Genomic DNA, 17470 nt, shown 5'->3' with positions numbered 1-17470 from the left:
GAAGAGTCAAAGGAAGAGCGGTGGAGAAAACAGCTGGAGCTAAGCAAGAGCCAGGAAGCCACTTCCAGCTGTGGGGATGGTGAGGGAGGCACTGCCATGGGGAACCGTCCCCAGGGGCGAGACAGCCCCCCAGGGCCAGGGGAGAGCCGATAATGCCCGGAGACAGGGGCGAGATGAAACAGCCTCTGAAGTCCGGAAGGTCTTCCTGTCGGGACTGCAAAGTGCTGCCTTGGACCTCCATCCGGAGAGAAAACTGACTAATTCTATTCCCCCCAATCTTCTTTTTTTGACGCTCAACCCACCCCCTCCCTGACCCCTGGCTCCCCTCCTCCCCACCCCACACGTCCCCAAAGCTGCTCTTGCCCTCCGGGCTTTGAGGGGCAACGGTGTGAGCTCAACCCAGATGACTGTGACGATAACGATTGTGAGAACAACGCCACCTGCGTGGACGGGATCAACACCTACGTGTGTGTCTGCCCCCCTAACTACACAGGTGAGGCCCGGGCGAAGTGGGGCTGTGTGTGATGGCAGGGCAGGAGCCATTCTCTTAGCTTCTTCCAGGGACCCCACCTCCTTCCCTCCCCGCCATGGACAGAGCCTTGAATCCCAAAACCCCATGAGGGGCCCCCAGAGGCCCAGCCCGCCCCGTCCCACACCCATCCCCACAAAACACGAGCCCCTTCCCACTTTGAAACAGGTTCCCAGGACCTTGTCAGCTGTCTGTTCCCTGAGTTAATGGCCATGACCTCCCTGGGGAACCTGGAGGCCCAGAGGTGTGAGGGTAACAGACACTGGCATTGTGTTTATGCTTTATTCCGGTCTAGTCAGCCTTCTCTGCAAATCTACATTTTCCAGACACTCTGCTAGGAGCTAGGGATACAAAAATGAGCAAGACAGAGATCCTTCTCATAAGGAGCTCATCAGGAAGTAGAGAGAGACCGCGGTCAATAGAATGAGAACGTGACGCTTGTTCTCATTTGTCGTGCGATCGCAGAGAAGAAGCCTAAACCAGTGGAGCATGAAGGGAGGCTGCCCGCAGGAGGTTATTCCCCACCCACCCCCAAAACAACACCTGTATTTCCTATAGTACTGTTTCCCAAAAATAAGACCTAGCTGGACAATCAGCTCTAATGCATCTTTTGGACCAAAAATTAATATAAGACCCAGTCATATAATATAATATAATATAATATAATATAATATAATATAATATAATATAATATAATATAATATAATATAATATAATATAATATAATATAATATAATATAATATAATATAATATAATATAATATAATATAATATAATATAATATAATATAATATAATATAATATAATATAATATAATATAATATAATATAATATAATATAATATAATATAATATAATATAATATAATATAATATAATATAATACCTGGTCTTATATTACTATAACACCGGGTCTTATATTAAGTTTTGCTCCAAAAGACGCATTAGAGCTGATTGTCCAGCTAGGTCTTATTTCTGGGGAAACATAGTAACAGCCCCTAATGAGGATACTTAAACATACCATTAGATTGTGAACAAAATGCAACCACGTTGTGCAAGCAGCCTACTTTGTTATAGGATCAACCTACCCTGGCCTGTCGTAAACTGGGATTCCTTGAATTCCATGAATGCTTTGAGAAAAAGGCTCCATGAGCAAAAGGGTTTGGAAGCACTGTGTATAATAATAGCCCTCTTCTTGGAGCCCACGATGCAAATTAGCATGTCAGGTGTGCTGACAATTCCTGCTTTAAAGAGAGCCGTTTAATGTTGTCACCTTATTTGATCTCAGAGCTTCCCTCCTGCCCTACCCCCGAACACACTTACCCAGGCAGACACTCTGTGTTGCAAGAAACATATCTCAGGAAATACTAGCCTGAGACCAGGATGCAGATCAGGACGACGCAACCCAGGGTCTCGCCCACCCTAGCCTGGTGGACCCTGGCTGAGGCATCACGCATGAGGTGGGCGGTGGGGAGATGAGGAGGATGAACAGAAGCCGTCCTGAGGCCGGCAGAGACGGAAACCCAGGGGCCCCGCTGCCTCATGCAGACCTCCAGCCCAACAGCCACGTGTCCCGGCCAAGCCCTGGGGACTGCAGGCGTGTGCCGAGGCCACCAGAAAACCACCTCCTTAATCTAGGCCGCTCGGCTCCCAGAGAAGCCTCAGTGCTGGGAGAAAGTACAGGGCAAACCTGCCGAGGGTCAGCCTCCCTCATGGCATACGTCTTCCACCTTCCGAGAGTGTAATTACAGCCAAGCTGAATTAGCAACAAGCAACACTCGTTGTGCACCTACCGTACACAGAGCACTGAACTCACTGCTAGATTTACAGAGAAGTCTGAGGTCCGCCCACAAGGGCCTTCTGGGACATCTTCTACCTACGACGAGAGGAATCATAGAGTTAAAATCATTGGCCCAAGAGAATCTGCTCAAGGCCAGCAGAGAGAGAGTAAACATCCCAACAGCTAAGAAGAAAGAGAAGGCAGAGGGCTCACAATCGGCTTTGGGGCAGAGAGTTTGAGCTGAATTTACGGCGGGCAAATGAGCAGTGGTTGGCGCTGAGGGGACACTTTGGAGGTGGCTTTCTGCCCCCACCGAGCACCGCCTGTGTCTGCAGCTGAGCAGGTGCACTTCTGGTGTAGTGCACTTCGTTCTGAGGATGGGGTGTCGTGGCTTTGTCTGTCCCAGGTCTCTCACAGACCCCTGTCCACTTTTCTGGGTCTCTGCACAGAGAAGGAAGAAGAGGCTTGCAAGAGCTCAGTGCCCTCTGTGGTCTTGAAAGGCTGGCAGCAAAATGAGGACAGGCTAAGGGTCAGCTTGTCTCACCACCGCGGAGAACAGACTCCAGAGCTGTGTCTGGCATTCTTCCCCCGCCCGCACCCCGCCGCCCCCCAGCCACCCTCTGGACCCTTCTTCCTCTGAGCTATTCCCTGGGACCGTAGGCAGCCTTTTCTTACCCACACCCACACCCACACCCCAGCTCTGAGAGATCGGCCACAGCTAGTCTGCCTCTCGGAGATCTCTCTCCACCTGGTGTGACCCGGTGCAATTTGGGGAAATCCCAAGCTCAGAGGTGCACCTACTACTCGCCTCACCCCTGCCATCCCATGTCACCCCTCACAGTCCCAAAACACTTTCAGAGGGTGTGAGCTTTGCAGGGCTTATATGCCAGGGCCTTCCCTGGGTATTTATGGCCCGTTAGGCATTTCGTGGCTCTGTGGACTTCCAAGGGAATGTCTCCAGAGACCAGAATTCCGAATGCCTCCCATAGTTTCTTCTCTGAGAACATCCAAGGGGCTTACTTCTCTGTAACAGGTGAACTGTGCTGCTACGCCATGTCCGCACCACCAGGAAACCTCTGGGCTTCCCTCAGGGCCCCCGTCCTCCCGCTTCCATCTCTGTGTTGTCATTGCCTGCTTATTTGTAGGTCTCCCCAACACGGCCATGGGGAGGACGGGGAACAGGACCAGGTCGCTGCTGTGTCCCCAGCACCTGGCACAGTGCCTATCACTCAGGAGGTGCTCAATAAAGAGGTGTGGAATGAGAAAAACAAATAAGCAGAGCCCAAGGCCAGGGTCGGGCACGCTGTGGTTTCACTGCAGCAGCCTCTGAATGATGGAGCGAAGAAAACAAATACCAGTGCTATGTCAGGGCCAAGGAGAGATCCTGGAATCTTCCCATTGTCACTGCTAGGGAAACCGAGGCTGAGGTACAGGGGAAAGGATGTGCCAAGACAGCAAATGCGGGGCTCCTATCTCCATGACCCCTGATGCCTGAGTTCTCCACCCCCTCCACCAGGTGAGCTGTGTGACGAGGTGATTGACCACTGTGTGCCCGGGATGCACCTGTGTCAGCATGAGGCGAAGTGCATCTCCCTGGACAAAGGATTCAGGTAAGTCTTGGCTTCGTGCCCCCAGCATGGGGTCCTGGGGACGCCACACACAGCCTAGGTTTGAGGCAGAGGCTCTAGGGCTCTCTCTCTCCACCTCCCCGTAGAAAAGAAGAAATTTCTAGGGTCCTTGATTCTGGCTCTGAGTACTGCTGGGGTTCTCAGCATGGGAGAGAAGGACCTGTTGGAGCAGAGGGGGACGCCCCCTCCCTTACTTTAGGAGGCGGGATATAAAGTGAACACCAAAGGATGGGTAGGATGTAGGGCCCACAGGTGGGAGAAGAGTCTAGAGTAGATGAGGCTGAGAGGGGAACATGGGTGTGTCTTCTTGTTTCCTTTCTTTTGACATCCCAAGCCTAGAGCTCGTCACCAGGGAAGATGCACGAGGTGTGTTAGGGCCTCTGGTTTGGCTGAAAGCAAAGGAAGCTTCAGTGCTTCCACGCATGTACCCTCCTTCAAAGCTGCCTTATCTGCCCCTGCTCCCCAGAGATGTGCCAGGTGGGCTCTCAGGCAAAGCAGTTACCTGTGTGTGAGTGAGGGTGAGGGGTGCCTCCCAAGACCCCTCCCCCTGCTTTTCCTGCCCCAGGATTGGACTTCAGTTCAGGGCTGCTCTTTAACTGAAGGAAGAACTGAAGGAAGAGGCACAGGGGAGGGAAGAGATGCCTAGACCATAAACTTGAACCCAAAACAGAGCAGGCTGGACTGGCAAGCAGAGGGCTTTGGGTGTGCCTAGCAGGCAGTGATGGTGGCTGGGATGTGGGCGGGATGTGGGCAGGATGTGTGTAGGTGCAGAGGAGGTCGGCGGCACTCTAGGCCGAGTGGACCACAGGCTCAGGATGCCGGCTGGAAAAAGCACAGTGAGCGTGAAGACTGGTCAGAAGTGTCCAGGGTGCAGGTCTGGGGTCGGGGTGCTGGGGAGTGAAGGCCAGAAACGTAAGCAGTGCCAGAGACCACGATCCTCTGGTACTTGTCTCTCAAAACCTCACTCTACTGTAACCAAGGCCCTTGAGTTCTAGGACAATACAGAAAAGAAAGAAACCGGTCTAACTTTCAGAACCTTGAGACAGTATTTTTATGCACACATGGAGAATTCTGAGGTCTACTGCCAGCTCAATAATGTGGATTTTTTTCCTTTTAAGTCAAAAATCCCTCCTCCCAGTGCAACATTTTATAACTGTATCCCCCTCCCCGCTCCCATCACCATAACAACTCACATCACAAGGCCGGCGGCAGGGACGTCAGCGAGAGACCTTTCCCCGAGTCTGAAGCTGTTTAACCTTGGAGATTTCCTTGTGTGCTGTTCTAATGAGGTCTCCACAGGACAGACGGTGCTGTATGCCTATCTGCGATATAAACACTCAAATACTAACATGCCGAAGCACTGAAAATACTGTGAACACGACCCACAAGCACTGAAAATAATCACAGAAGTAAAGATGGCAGTGAGCAGCATGCACTGAGGACTCACCGTGTGTCAGCACCGTGCACGTAACACCCAGCAATCCTAGGATGTAGAGGCTGCTTGTCACCCGCTGTCCGAGTGGGGTGAAGCGAGCTGCCTGGGCACGCTGCATGGAGAAGGCGGCAGCCGTGAGTCAGTCCAGGCCTGGCTGAGTCCCCAGCGACATCTGGACATGCCTGGTGTCCTGGGACCAAGGCTGTCCCTTGGGTCCCCCACCCGCGTCCAGAATCAGTAGGTCAAATACCTAGGAAAATCGCATCAGCCTTATACTTTAAAAGAAACCTTTGAAAACAATAGGGAACGCAGGTTATCACAGCACAGGCTCCTCTTTCGCGGTGGATAAAATGTGTAGATTCTCGCTATTGGAAGTGAGGCCCGTGATAGCAGCGTGAGCACCACGTGGGAACTTGTCTGGAAGGCTAATGCCCCGGCCTCTCCTGAAGCGGAAATTGCACTAACGAGCTCCCTGGGTGTTTTGGGTGCTCATCCAAGTTTGAGAAGCGCAGGTGTGGAGAGTACTGTGGCATTGGAAAGAAGGACGTAAACACATGTGCCTCCAGACCGCCACTGCGTGGTCTGCAAGTAAGCACGGCTTCCCTAATTCCCCATGAAGACCGGATCAGTAGCCTTGGACTCCATGCCTAAGGGGCTGGACTTGATGAGGCGTCCCTGCTCTGTGGGGACGTACGTAACGTCCACTCTCTCGGAGCCTGGTCTCCCCCTTGTCATGGAGGATCCCCTTGCGGGACGCTCTGTAAGTACTGAGCAGCTGTTGATGCCTTGGAAAAGGCCCCCCAGCGTGAGTAGCTCTGCAGGCACTTATGAGCTCAGGAGACACAGACCCAGAAGCCTACGAGGAAGGGAAAGGTGGTACAGAGGGGAAGGTGGTGCAGGCACTAGCCGAGATCCCGGACGGCAGCGCTCAGCATGCACCCCACAAAGGCGCTCCCTACCTGAGACTTCAAAAGACTGGGGGTGTGAGCTACGAGGTGAGAGCCCGCAACTCTGCCAGTCAAATGAGCAAAGGCAAACAGATCAGATCTTAGCATACTGCACTGTGGTTGAACTTGTGCCCTTCCAGGGACATCCCAGCCCCTGATTGCCTTACCTAGCCATGAATCCAGAGCCTGAACCAGGCTCTGCAAAACCAATGCCAGGATCCCTTTGTGACTCGAGCCATTTCTGTCCACTCCTAAATCGGGGAGGAGCGAGGACCATCCTTTGTCCTGATTCTTCTTCCCCAGTTAGGTTCTTTTATGTATTCTGAGGTCTTGCTTTCCACTCCACCCTGGCCACCTGTACCACTTCCCCTGCCTGTACCTCCTTCCCCTGCCTGTACCACTTGCCCTGCCTGTACCTCCTTCCCCTGCCTGTACCACTTCCCCTGCCTGTACCTCCTTCCCCTGCCTGTACCACTTCCCCTGCCTGTACCTCCTTCCCCTGCCTGTACCACTTCCCCTGCCTGTACCACTTCCCCTGCCTGTACCAGTTCCCCAGTCTGTACCTCCTTCCCCTGCCTGTACCACTTCCCCTGCCTGTACCTCCTTCCCCTGCCTGTACCACTTCCCCTGCCTGTACCTCCTTCCCCTGCCTGTACCTCCTTCCCCTGCCTGTACCACTTCCCCTGCCTGTACCTCCTTCCCCTGTCTGTACCACTTCCCCTGCCTGTACCACTTCCCCTGTCTGTACCTCCTTCCCCTGCCTGTACCACTTCCCCTGCCTGTACCACTTCCCCTGTCTGTACCACTTCCCTTGCCTGTACCACTTCCCCTGCCTGTACCTCCTTCCCCTGCCTGTACCACTTCCCCTGCCTGTACCTCCTTCCCCTGCCTGTACCTCCTTCCCCTGCCTGTACCACTTCCCCTGCCTGTACCTCCTTCCCCTGTCTGTACCACTTCCCCTGCCTGTACCACTTCCCCTGTCTGTACCTCCTTCCCCTGCCTGTACCACTTCCCCTGCCTGTACCACTTCCCCTGTCTGTACCACTTCCCTTGCCTGTACCACTTCCCCTGCCTGTACCTCCTTCCCCTGCCTGTACCACTTCCCCTGCCTGTACCTGCTTCCCCTGCCTGTACCACCTTCCCCTGCCTGTACCACATTCCCCTGTCTGTACCACCTCCCCGTTGGTACCACCTTCCTACTCTGACTTGGGAAGGCTGTGGTTATTTTCACTCTGCCCAGTAGAATTCAGCTGGTGGGCCAAGAGAGGTACGCAGGCTCCAGGCCCTGCAGGAGGCTGAAGAGGCGGGAAGCGTTTATGTTTGTGCCTGTGGCTGTGCCTAAGCCCGAGAGTCCCGTACCTTCTGTTTCTCCCTGGGACTTCAGCAGAGTCTTACCCCACACAAGGAGCCCAGCGATGCCTGTTTCGGGCCCCCACTCAGGGACACCAAGTCACAGCACAGCAGCTTTCTCTGACATCGTTAACCTGGGCCCACAGGACCAGGTGGCCCTGGTGACACATTGCAGGGCCCTCGACTGGGGCAGGAGCTGCCCTGCTGTCACCTGGGAGCATGAGGTGTTTGTTAAGGGCAGGGGGACTCACACTTCTTATCCCAGCCCGAATCTCTGGGGAAAATGAGCAAAGGATAAGACAAAATCAAAGGGAGTACGAAGAGCGTCATCTTCACTGTCATCGCCGTCACCTTCTATGTATCATTCGCCGTGTCTGCCTCATGCTGCACAGTGTGCCTCACTTAGTTTTTAAAACAGCCTTAAGAGGTGAAATTATTCATCGTCAGTCACATTTAAAGAGGAAGAAGGTGAAGCGGAGAGGGAGGGAGTGGCTGACACCCTGAGACCAGGGTCCGACAGTCCGTGTAAACGAGGCGTCACTGCATGTACCCCACTGCACTGTGGGGACGTACGTAAAGTCCACTCTCTCGGAGCCTGGTCTCCTCCCCGTCATGGAGGAGCCCCTTGCGGGAGGCCTCAGGGAGGCACTCAGGAGGGTGCTTAGCACTGTCCCAGCACCACGCGAGGACTAAGCGCTGTGAGCTCTCTACAAAGTGGTGGGTCCAGCCCAACCCTGAGTGAGTCCCGGCCTATATGCCTCAGCCTGGCTCCTGAAAACAAGGTGCCCCACTGGAAGCAGGCAAAGTGGACTTGCAGGGACCAGAGGCTGGGGACGGCTGGGGACAGCGACTGTGGGAACAGGCTTTCGGAGCCTGTGGCAGTAGAGGAGGGAGGTGCGGCCACCTGGACGGGCCTGCAGCAGCCCGGCTTTGCTGTGTTCCAGGTGCGAGTGTGTCCCTGGCTACAGTGGGAAGCTGTGTGAGGTGGACAGTGACGATTGCGTGGCCCACAGGTGCCGCCATGGGGCCCAGTGCCTGGACGCGGTCAATGGCTACACGTGCGTCTGCCCCCAGGGATTCAGGTACGTGGCGGGGCCCTCAGGAAGGTGCCATCTGGGCCAGACGCCAGGGGCCGGTGGGCTGGCTACCGGAGGGCCACGGCGGCCCCAGCTCTGTGTCTCTGAGTCACTTTTATTCCTCCCTACACCTTCCTTAGCCCTCCCAAGTTCCAGAGCAGGTATTGTTAACTCCGAATTGTAGACGGGGAGGAGAGCTGCCCAGGTCACCTCCGCATGGGAGGTGAGGTCCAGCTGGACTTGAGGGCCAGCTCCCATCATGTCATGATTGGGCACTGATTCCATGGAATGGGACGTGCCACCCCCCTGGAGCCCAGCTTGCAGGAGGTGGGTGGGGGGAACCACATGGTCATGCTGGCAGGGATCTTCTTTCTTGGTTACAGAACAAACATAATATAGTACTCTGTGGCAGAAGAAATGGAGGCGAATGGAAGGGTTTGGGGTCGGTCACTGATGCCAGGAGAGAAAGGGGAGATGGGAGGCACTGGCCAGGCGGTCAGGAGCTGTCTGTGGTGGAAGACAGCTGTGTGGAAGGAGGGGCCTGGGTTCCAGCTCTAGCTCCCACACTGACGGGAAGGAAAGGGCACGGGGATGACGGAGGGAAGGCAGGGACCACATGTAAGGGGTTCCGACCGGCGACAGTTCCGTCTGTATCAGTACCCACTGGGTGGCATAAACCCAGCCATGCAAATGAGCCTTGGTCGTAGGCTGGGAAGGAGAGCCTGGAAGAAACCCGAGTTCTCAAGGCCAGTGCTTCCAAAGCCTGGCTGAGCCCTGCGAGCTCAGAAGCCTGTGAGCCCCGCCCCACAGCTGCTAAATTAGGACTGGGAGGTGAGGCAAAGGGGCCGGGAATCCGCACTGTTTATAACACTTTTATTCATTGTGGTAAACTATACAGACACTGTACCATCTTAGTCATTTTTAAGTGTGCAGTTCGGTGACATGAAGTACATTCACGTTGCTGTACACCCTCCAGAGCTTTTTTTTTTATTTTTGCAAAACTGAAACTCTGTACCCATTAAATTTTGACACCCTATTCTCTGCTGCCCCCAGCCCCTGACAAGCACCATTCTACTTTCTGTCCCGACAAACTTGACCACTCTAGGGACCTCATATAAGTAAAATCATATTGCACCTGTCTTGCTGTGACTGGCTTATATTCTCTCTGAGCATAATGTCCTCAAGGTTCATCCGGTAGCGTGTGACAGGATTCCCTCCCTTTTGGAGGCTCAATAGTCATCCATTTTGTGTATAGGCCACATTTTATTTGTCCATTCACCTGTGAAAACATGAGAACCTGCACTTTTAACAAGTTCATCCTAGGTGATTCTTAATCACTCTGAAATTTGGGGACCTGAGCTCTAATCCAAGCCGATTATTTTAAAACTGGGGGAGCTGGGGCTTGGACAAGGAAGACTTGCCCCAGCTAGAAACAGGGCTGGAACTAGACCGTGGACCTCATCCCGGCTCCCATCTTGCTCCCACCTCTCTGCCAGAGGCTCTTTGGCCAAAATAACTGATGGTCTCATCCCCCCTCATTCTTCTCTACCCCCTTCCAGCGGGCTCTTCTGCGAGCACCCCCCACCCATGGTCCTGCTGCAGACCAGCCCCTGTGACCAGTATGAGTGCCAGAACGGGGCCCAGTGCATCGTGGTGCAGCAGGAGCCCACCTGCCGCTGCCCCCCGGGCTTCGCCGGCCCGCGGTGTGAGAAGCTCATCACTGTCAACTTTGTGGGCAAGGACTCCTACGTGGAACTGGCCTCCGCCAAGGCCCGGCCCCAGGCCAACATCTCCCTGCAGGTAGGCGCCAGCCCACCCAGCCTGCAGACGCATCCCACACTCCCCAAGCTCTGATTGTTCTGAGAACAGCGGGGGCACCCCAGATCAGAGCGGTCCTACCCCCCCCCCAGCTTTGGGGATCTGGGCCGGCCGTGTCCAGAGGGTTCCGTAGACAACCCTTGACCAGCGCTCACGGTGACCAGTAGCCCCCACTTCCAGCCTCATTCATTCATGTCTGTAGGAAATATTCATTCAACTGTGCTGGACAATGAGAATTCAATCGTGGATGAGGCAGGCCACGCCCATTGCCTAGAGCAGGACAACAAGGGAGGATGACAGCCCTGGGTGTGATGGAAGCACCCAGGGAGAGCAGTGGTCCCTCTGCTGGGAAGAATCAGGGAAGGTTCCCCCCCTTGGTTATCATTATAACCAAGCTGGGAGCTGAAGGAGGAGTGGGTTTCCCTGGAAAGGGGGAAGAGGGCGAGGGGCTGACAGGGCAGGATGAAGAGGCTGAGATGAGCGTGTGCAAAGGTCCAGAGGCGCACACAAGCAGGGAATGGAAAACCATTCAGTATGAACCCAGTGCTTTTCAACTAACTTCTTCCGGGTTCCTCATCTGTGGACCTCAGCACACTTATTCCAAACTGCATTTCTGGGAGAAGTAAATGCAGTTCTGTATGATAGAGAAAGGAGCTTGCTGGGGAGGGGGAACCCCGCAGATACAGGTAGAGGGTGTAGGCCGATTAGTAGTTTCTGCCACGTGTTGCTAAGGGGGCCCTGCCCTTAAGGCCCCCTTTTGTTAAGGCCATGCTAGCCCAGCCTTAAGCTTACGGAGCAAATACTCATTCAACAAAGACCTGTTAGGTGCCGTCCATGCCAGGTACCGTTCTAGGTGCTGGGGCTACAGAAATGCGCAAGAAGTCCAAGCTGCCTCATTTGCCTCGTGGGGCCTACAGTCCAGTGGGCAGGCCTCTGAGAGGAGCGCTGACCTGGGCCCCACCAAGAAGGAAGCTCTGGCTGCCGTCACCCCCTCCTGGGTCCTCATTGCCCTCCTGCCTTCCTCCCTCTGTCCCACCCACCCTGGGTCCCAACTAGCCAGAGCAGCACCCAGACACTCCATCCTATCAGACAACCTGCTCCACAGCCCGTTCCTTCAGGCTGTACCTGTGCCAGGTAGCAGCAGACTAGTCAGAGGACCCAGCCCAGCAGCCGGGTGCCCGGCAAACGGGTGCCGTCTGGGCAGCAACTTCGGAAACCAGTGGTTCTCGGCCTTGGCCGGACGTTAGAATCACCCGGAGAACTTCTCAAATTGTCTTTGCCTGGGCCCCGCCCCCCAGAGAGAGACTCATGGGTAATTAGTTTGGGGTGAAGCCCAGACACGGGGGTTTTTAACAGTTCTCCAGAGGACTCTTAGCACAGTGCCCAGTTCATAGTAAACACTGAACTCAATGGTAATTGTCAGCATTTTGTTTGTAATTATTATTACACTTTGTACAGAGAGACTGAGCCCCCGAGAGGGGCAGGGACTTGGGTGGGACCACGCTGCCCGTCAGCGGGAGAGGCCAGGTTAGAGCTCAGGGCTCCCGACAGGCAGGTGGGTAGGTTGAAACATAAAGTGATGGTGCTCAGTAAATGTCTGTTGAGTTGAATGACCCCGTCAGCATTTGCCGGGGTATGTATAAGTACAGGCTTTACTGCCGGGAATTCACAGTCTAGAGGGAGGGGGACATCGGGACATGGATTCCGGGGGTCGTCCAGAAGATGCCACCTGAAGAGGCTCTGAGATCAGGTGGAGAGGTTCGGCCTCAGGAGAGCCCTAATGCTCGTGCCTCTCTCCAGGTGGCCACTGACAAGGACAACGGCATCCTTCTCTACAAAGGGGACAACGACCCCCTGGCACTGGAGCTGTACCAAGGCCACGTGAGGCTCGTCTACGACAGCCTGAGTTCCCCGCCAACCACGGTGTACAGGTAAGAGCCGCGGTCCCTCCATGTGTGGTCGCCACGTCGGCCACCTGCTTCCAGCCCTGCTGGGTAACTGATGCCTCTTCTCCCGAGTCCCCAACATCTACACTGTTCCTTTCTGGGTCTGGCAGGTGGGAGGGAGAAAGATGGTGTGGGAGGAAGAGGCCGGAGAGGAAGGCAGACCCGGGGGAGGTGACACCTCGGTACCACAAGATAAATGGCCAGCTGGCTGTTACTGCAGGAGCCCCTGAGCTCCAATGGGGACCAGGCTGCTTAATGAGGTGCCCTTTTCAAAATGTCACCCTAATCTTTTATTAGTTTAAGAAAGAAAACAGGGAGCTTAGCATGCAGTTCAAGGGGAAGACATTCCACGGCTCTGAGGGAGGTAGGACTGTGCCTAAAGTGATTTTCAAACTGTTCTGAAGGACAGTTGTTCCTGAACTTCGGGCTTTCCAACAGGCACGCTGAGTTCTACAGTGTCGGTTTGTCAGCTGTGCTGCTCCTTACCACGCTGCCTCGCATCGACTGGAAATCTGCTCACTTCTTGAAAGGGTCTTGAAAGGGAAGAATTTGTGTGAGCAGGGAGAGCTAAATTCAAGCTTCATCTTAAGTAATAGCATCTGTGCAATCACAGATCTTAGATATGTTAGACTCGTGGTCTACTTTTCAGCAAAAGTAACCCTGAATTACTAAAGTAAAGAATTCTTGTAGTTATCCATATTTTTGTAATAGTTACAAAGATGACTCTTAGGAGAGGTGTCGGTCTGTTACACCCAAAATCAGGTAAAACAGCTGGCGGGAGGAGGGTATTTGAGACCCGCATTCAGAGGCTGACTTTCTCCTCTGAAGCAAGAGTCCATTTGATAAAGATTGGGGCAAGAGCAGCCATTTTCAGACTTTTTTCCCCAGTTTCTCCAACCGAAACTTTTATATCGAACTCAAGAACACTTACACAGGAGCCAGACCTTGCTGGAGGGCGCAGACCTCCCCTCCTCAGACTTCCCCGATGACCTCCAATACACCCCCAGAAAACCCTGTTGAAAACCGTCAGTTAAACCAGTGGTTCTCGAAGTGTGGTCCCAGAGCAGTGGCCCCTGGGAACTTGTTAGAAACGCCCTTCAGACCCGACCCCCAGGCCGGCTGAGGGAAGCTCTGGGGTCAGCAGGGCCATCTGTGTGTTAAGGAGCTTCCAGGTGTTGGTGATGGAGGAGTCTGGGAAGTGCTGGCTCACAAGGGAACCTTCCCGGGGAAGGAGCCCCTTGCAGAGGGTCTTGAAAGGGAAGAATTTGTGTGAGCGGGGAGAGCAGCAGTGATAAGCCTAAAGGACCGAGCGGAAGGTCCAAGGTGGAGGGTGGGTGCGCGAGGACCAGCCGGTTAGGACAGTTGAGTACAAGAAACACCAGAAGGAGCGCATCCCGTGGCCTCAGAGTTCCCTGAAGTCAGGGCTTCCGAACATGGTTCCCGGAGCCGCTGGTCATGCGCCAAGTGGAAGGGAGAGAGAACCCAGGGCAGGCCTGTGGTGTCAGCCACATCTGGGCTTGAACACGGTATTCAACTTCTTGCCTCAGTTTCCTCCCCTGTGCACTGGGGAGAGTATCAGATGTACCTCTGGGGTGTTGTTGACCGTTATGGTTTGAGAAAGCACTTGGCAAATTGAGCCTCCACGTGAGCATGTCAAGGACAGAAGGTGGCATCCAGGCTTCCGGAGCCACTGGGCTCTGTCTGGAGCTCGGGGACCTCCCCCAGCCCTCCCCACACTCAGGTGAGCTCTGCGTGGGGTGGTGAAGGGGTGATGTTGCCCGGAGGACATTGGAACCCTCTGCTGTTGCCTAAATCAGGACGACGGGAACGAAACGGGAACCGGGAGAATTGTGGCCTCCTCCACCCTTGTCAGGGTCAGATGAGGCTTAGCAGGGGCCTTGGAGAGACCCAGCTCCCTTTCTCTTACCCGTGGAAGGAACCCAGGGAAGGATGACCATGCCTGGTGCCCCGTGCCAAGCCTTTAGTGCCCTCTAGCATACAATCATCAAGTGCCCAGTATTAAACCATATTAGAAATGGTCTTGCTTCAGATACTCTTCCCTGAGGCAGCCCTAGTTTGGGACCAGTAGTGCCCTTTTTCACTGATTCAGTAAACATCGCTCAGGCACCTTTTGTGGGCCGGGTCCTGGGCAAGGTGTAGGGGCCACAGAGTTAAAACTGTCCAAGGAACAAGACGGCCATATAAATAAGCAACCATCCCACGGGCAGAATAAGACAGGTCTCATTGAGACGCTGGACATTCCTGCTGGGTGTATCAGAGAGGGCTCTCTGGAAGAGGAGGGAATGTTTGAGCTGAGGTTTGGCCTATGGCTGACAAGCCTTTCCACAGGCCCCGTCAGTTTGCAGAGAAGGAGCTGGGCTTCCTGCAGGGCTGGGAGGGGCTGGGGTTTGTGGAGAACACAGGCCAAGCTGACCAGCTGCCGACAGGGTCAGGAAGCCATCCCAGCCGCAGTCACTGTGGTGACCTCTGGCCACCCAGGAAGGCCTCCTCAGCCAGAGCCAGGATCAGGGCACCAACTAAAGCTGACCTATCAGGTGAGTTGGCAGCCTGCAGACTTCCACTCACTGAGGCCTCGATGACCGGCCCCAAAGTGAAAACAAGCAGTCGGCCCAGAGCAGGCAGATTTCAGGGCTTCCTTCACACAGGTGCCTGGCTGTAGTCACAGGTGGCAAGGAGGATACCTTTAGGTTCTATTCTAGGCTCCAGGGCAAGTACACAGAAAAGCCACCCCAACCCCTTCCTGCCCCAGGATGGGGACAGACTACACTAATCCCAGGCCTCAGACTTGTCAGACGAGCTTTAGGCATGATTTCCTACACGCAAGGCCCACGGGCTAAGATGACAGACGTAAGGAAGTGGGCTGGGGTCCAGTAGGGAGTGGTGGGGACTGTGGTGGCCTAGAGGGTACAGGCCTCATCCAAAGGGACGGCTGACCTCAGCTCCAGCACATGCTGCCATGTGGGAATGCGGGTTCTCAAGAGAAGCTAGACATTCAAGGTTTCTATGTGAAATACCTGAGTGTTACATGTCGGTCACATTAAACACGTAAAACACCACGAGAGAGCCCTATTTGGCTTGCAGTGCATTCTCCCTGAGTCTTAATTACCGCAGTCCCACCCTTTGCCAAGGTTTTTGTCTCATTTGATCCTCACCACAGGCCCAGGCAAGCATCATCACTCCTACTTTATGCTTGAGACAAAAGGATCTCAGATGAGATCCTTGGCCCAAAGGCACACAAGCCAGTGAGTAGGCAGAGCTAGGATTCAAACCCAGACTCCCACCCAAACCCTCTCTGCCATGTGCTGGGGCACAAAGGGGGAGGCCGAGAGAGTGGGGCCCTGCTGTCCGGGTCCAGGAGTGGGGGATCTCTGCAATGCCCACTGAGGTCTCAGGCAGCCTCTCAGAAATCCCAGGAACACTTTTGTTCCTGTGACGCTTTGTCGCCACCTGGTGGTCACAGCTAAGCATCCAGATGTGCTGGCTCCTCTGGCCCAGTGGGTAAGGAGAGAGACTCTCTGAGTCCCCTCTCTCCCCTGAAATCCCTGAATATCTCCCCAGCAAACTAGTTACGGGGCGTGGAACCACAGTAGGATCATTTCTTTTAGCGTTAACAGGTTGTTTTTGTCAGGGTTTTTTTCCCCCAATTTTTCCTTTTTTTAAAAAAAGTTTATTGGGGTGACAATTGTTAGTAAAGTTACATAGATTTCAGGTGTACGATTCTGTATGACGTCATCTATAAATCCCATTCACCACCCAGAGTCAGTTCTCCTTCCATCACCATATGTTTGATCCCCTTTACCTTCATCTACCTCCCCCTACCCCTTACCCTCTGGTAATCACTAAATTATTGTCTGTGTCTGTGAGTTTTTGTTTCTCATTTGTTTGTCTTGTTCTTTTGTTGTTTTTGGTTTATATACCACATATCAGTGAAATCATACAGTTCTCTGCTTTTTCTGTCTGACTTATTTTGCTTAGCATTATACTCTCAAGATCCATCCATGTTGTCACAAATGTTCCTATGTCATCTTTTCTTACTACCGAATAGTATTCCATTGTGTATATATACCACAACTTCTTTATCCATTCATCTATCGAAGGACATTTTGGTTGTTTCCATGTCTTGGCCACCGTAAATAAAGCTGCAATGAACATTGGAGCACACATGTCTTTATGGATAAATGTTTTCATATTTTTTGGGTAGATACCCGGGAGAGGGATTGCTGGGTCATATGGTAATTCTATTCGTAATTTTTTGAGGAACCTCCACACTGCCTTCCATAGCGGCTGCACCAGTCTGCATTCCCACCAACAGTGTATGAGGATTCCTTTTTCTCCACAGCCTCTCCAACACTTGTTACTATTTGTCTTGTTGATGATAGCCATTCTGACTGGGGTGAGGTGATATCTCATTGGGATTTTTATTTGCATTTCTCTGATGATTAGTGATGTTGAGCATTTTTTCGTATGTCTATTTGCCATTTGTACGTCCTCTTTGGAGAAATGTCTCTTCAGGTCATCTGCCCATTTTTCAATTGGGTTGTTTGTGTTTTTGTTGTTGAGTTGCATGAATTCCTTGTATATTTTGGATATTAGCCCCTTATCGGAGGCACTGTTTGCAAAAATCTTCTCCCTTTCAGTTGGTTGCCTCTTTATTTTGTTGATGGTTTCTTTTGCTGTGCAGAAGGTTTTAAGTTTGATATAGTCCCATTCATTTATTTCACCTTTTACTTCCTTTGCCTTTGGAGTCAAATTCATGAAATGCTCTTTGAACCCAAGGCCCATAAGTTTAGTACCTATGTTTTCTTCTATGTAGTTTATTGTTTCAAGTCTTATGCTTAAGTCTTTGATCCATTTTGAATTAATTTTGGTACATGGTGACAGATAGCAGTCCAGTTTCATTCTTTTGCACGTGGCTTTCCAATTCTGCCAGCACCATTTATTG

At 53.1% G+C, this 17470-nt stretch overlaps 1 protein-coding gene across 1 annotated transcript in view; it reads left to right on the top strand.

Moving 5' to 3' along the window:
- SLIT3 (slit guidance ligand 3) overlaps positions 1–17470 on the top strand; it is a 555128-nt gene that overhangs the window by 525293 nt on the left and 12365 nt on the right. The window contains exons 28-32 of the mRNA XM_033096396.1: positions 354–493; positions 3824–3917; positions 8612–8749; positions 10303–10543; positions 12362–12492. Coding sequence (XP_032952287.1) covers positions 354–493; positions 3824–3917; positions 8612–8749; positions 10303–10543; positions 12362–12492 — 744 coding nt within the window. The remainder of the gene's footprint in view (positions 1–353; positions 494–3823; positions 3918–8611; positions 8750–10302; positions 10544–12361; positions 12493–17470) is intronic.

Source organism: Rhinolophus ferrumequinum, chromosome 24 (assembly GCF_004115265.2).
Source record: "Rhinolophus ferrumequinum isolate MPI-CBG mRhiFer1 chromosome 24, mRhiFer1_v1.p, whole genome shotgun sequence".
NCBI classification, from domain to species: Eukaryota; Metazoa; Chordata; class Mammalia; order Chiroptera; family Rhinolophidae; genus Rhinolophus; species Rhinolophus ferrumequinum.
The sequence above is the reverse complement of the archived record's forward strand: the minus strand, read 5'-3'. Positions and strand labels throughout refer to the sequence as shown.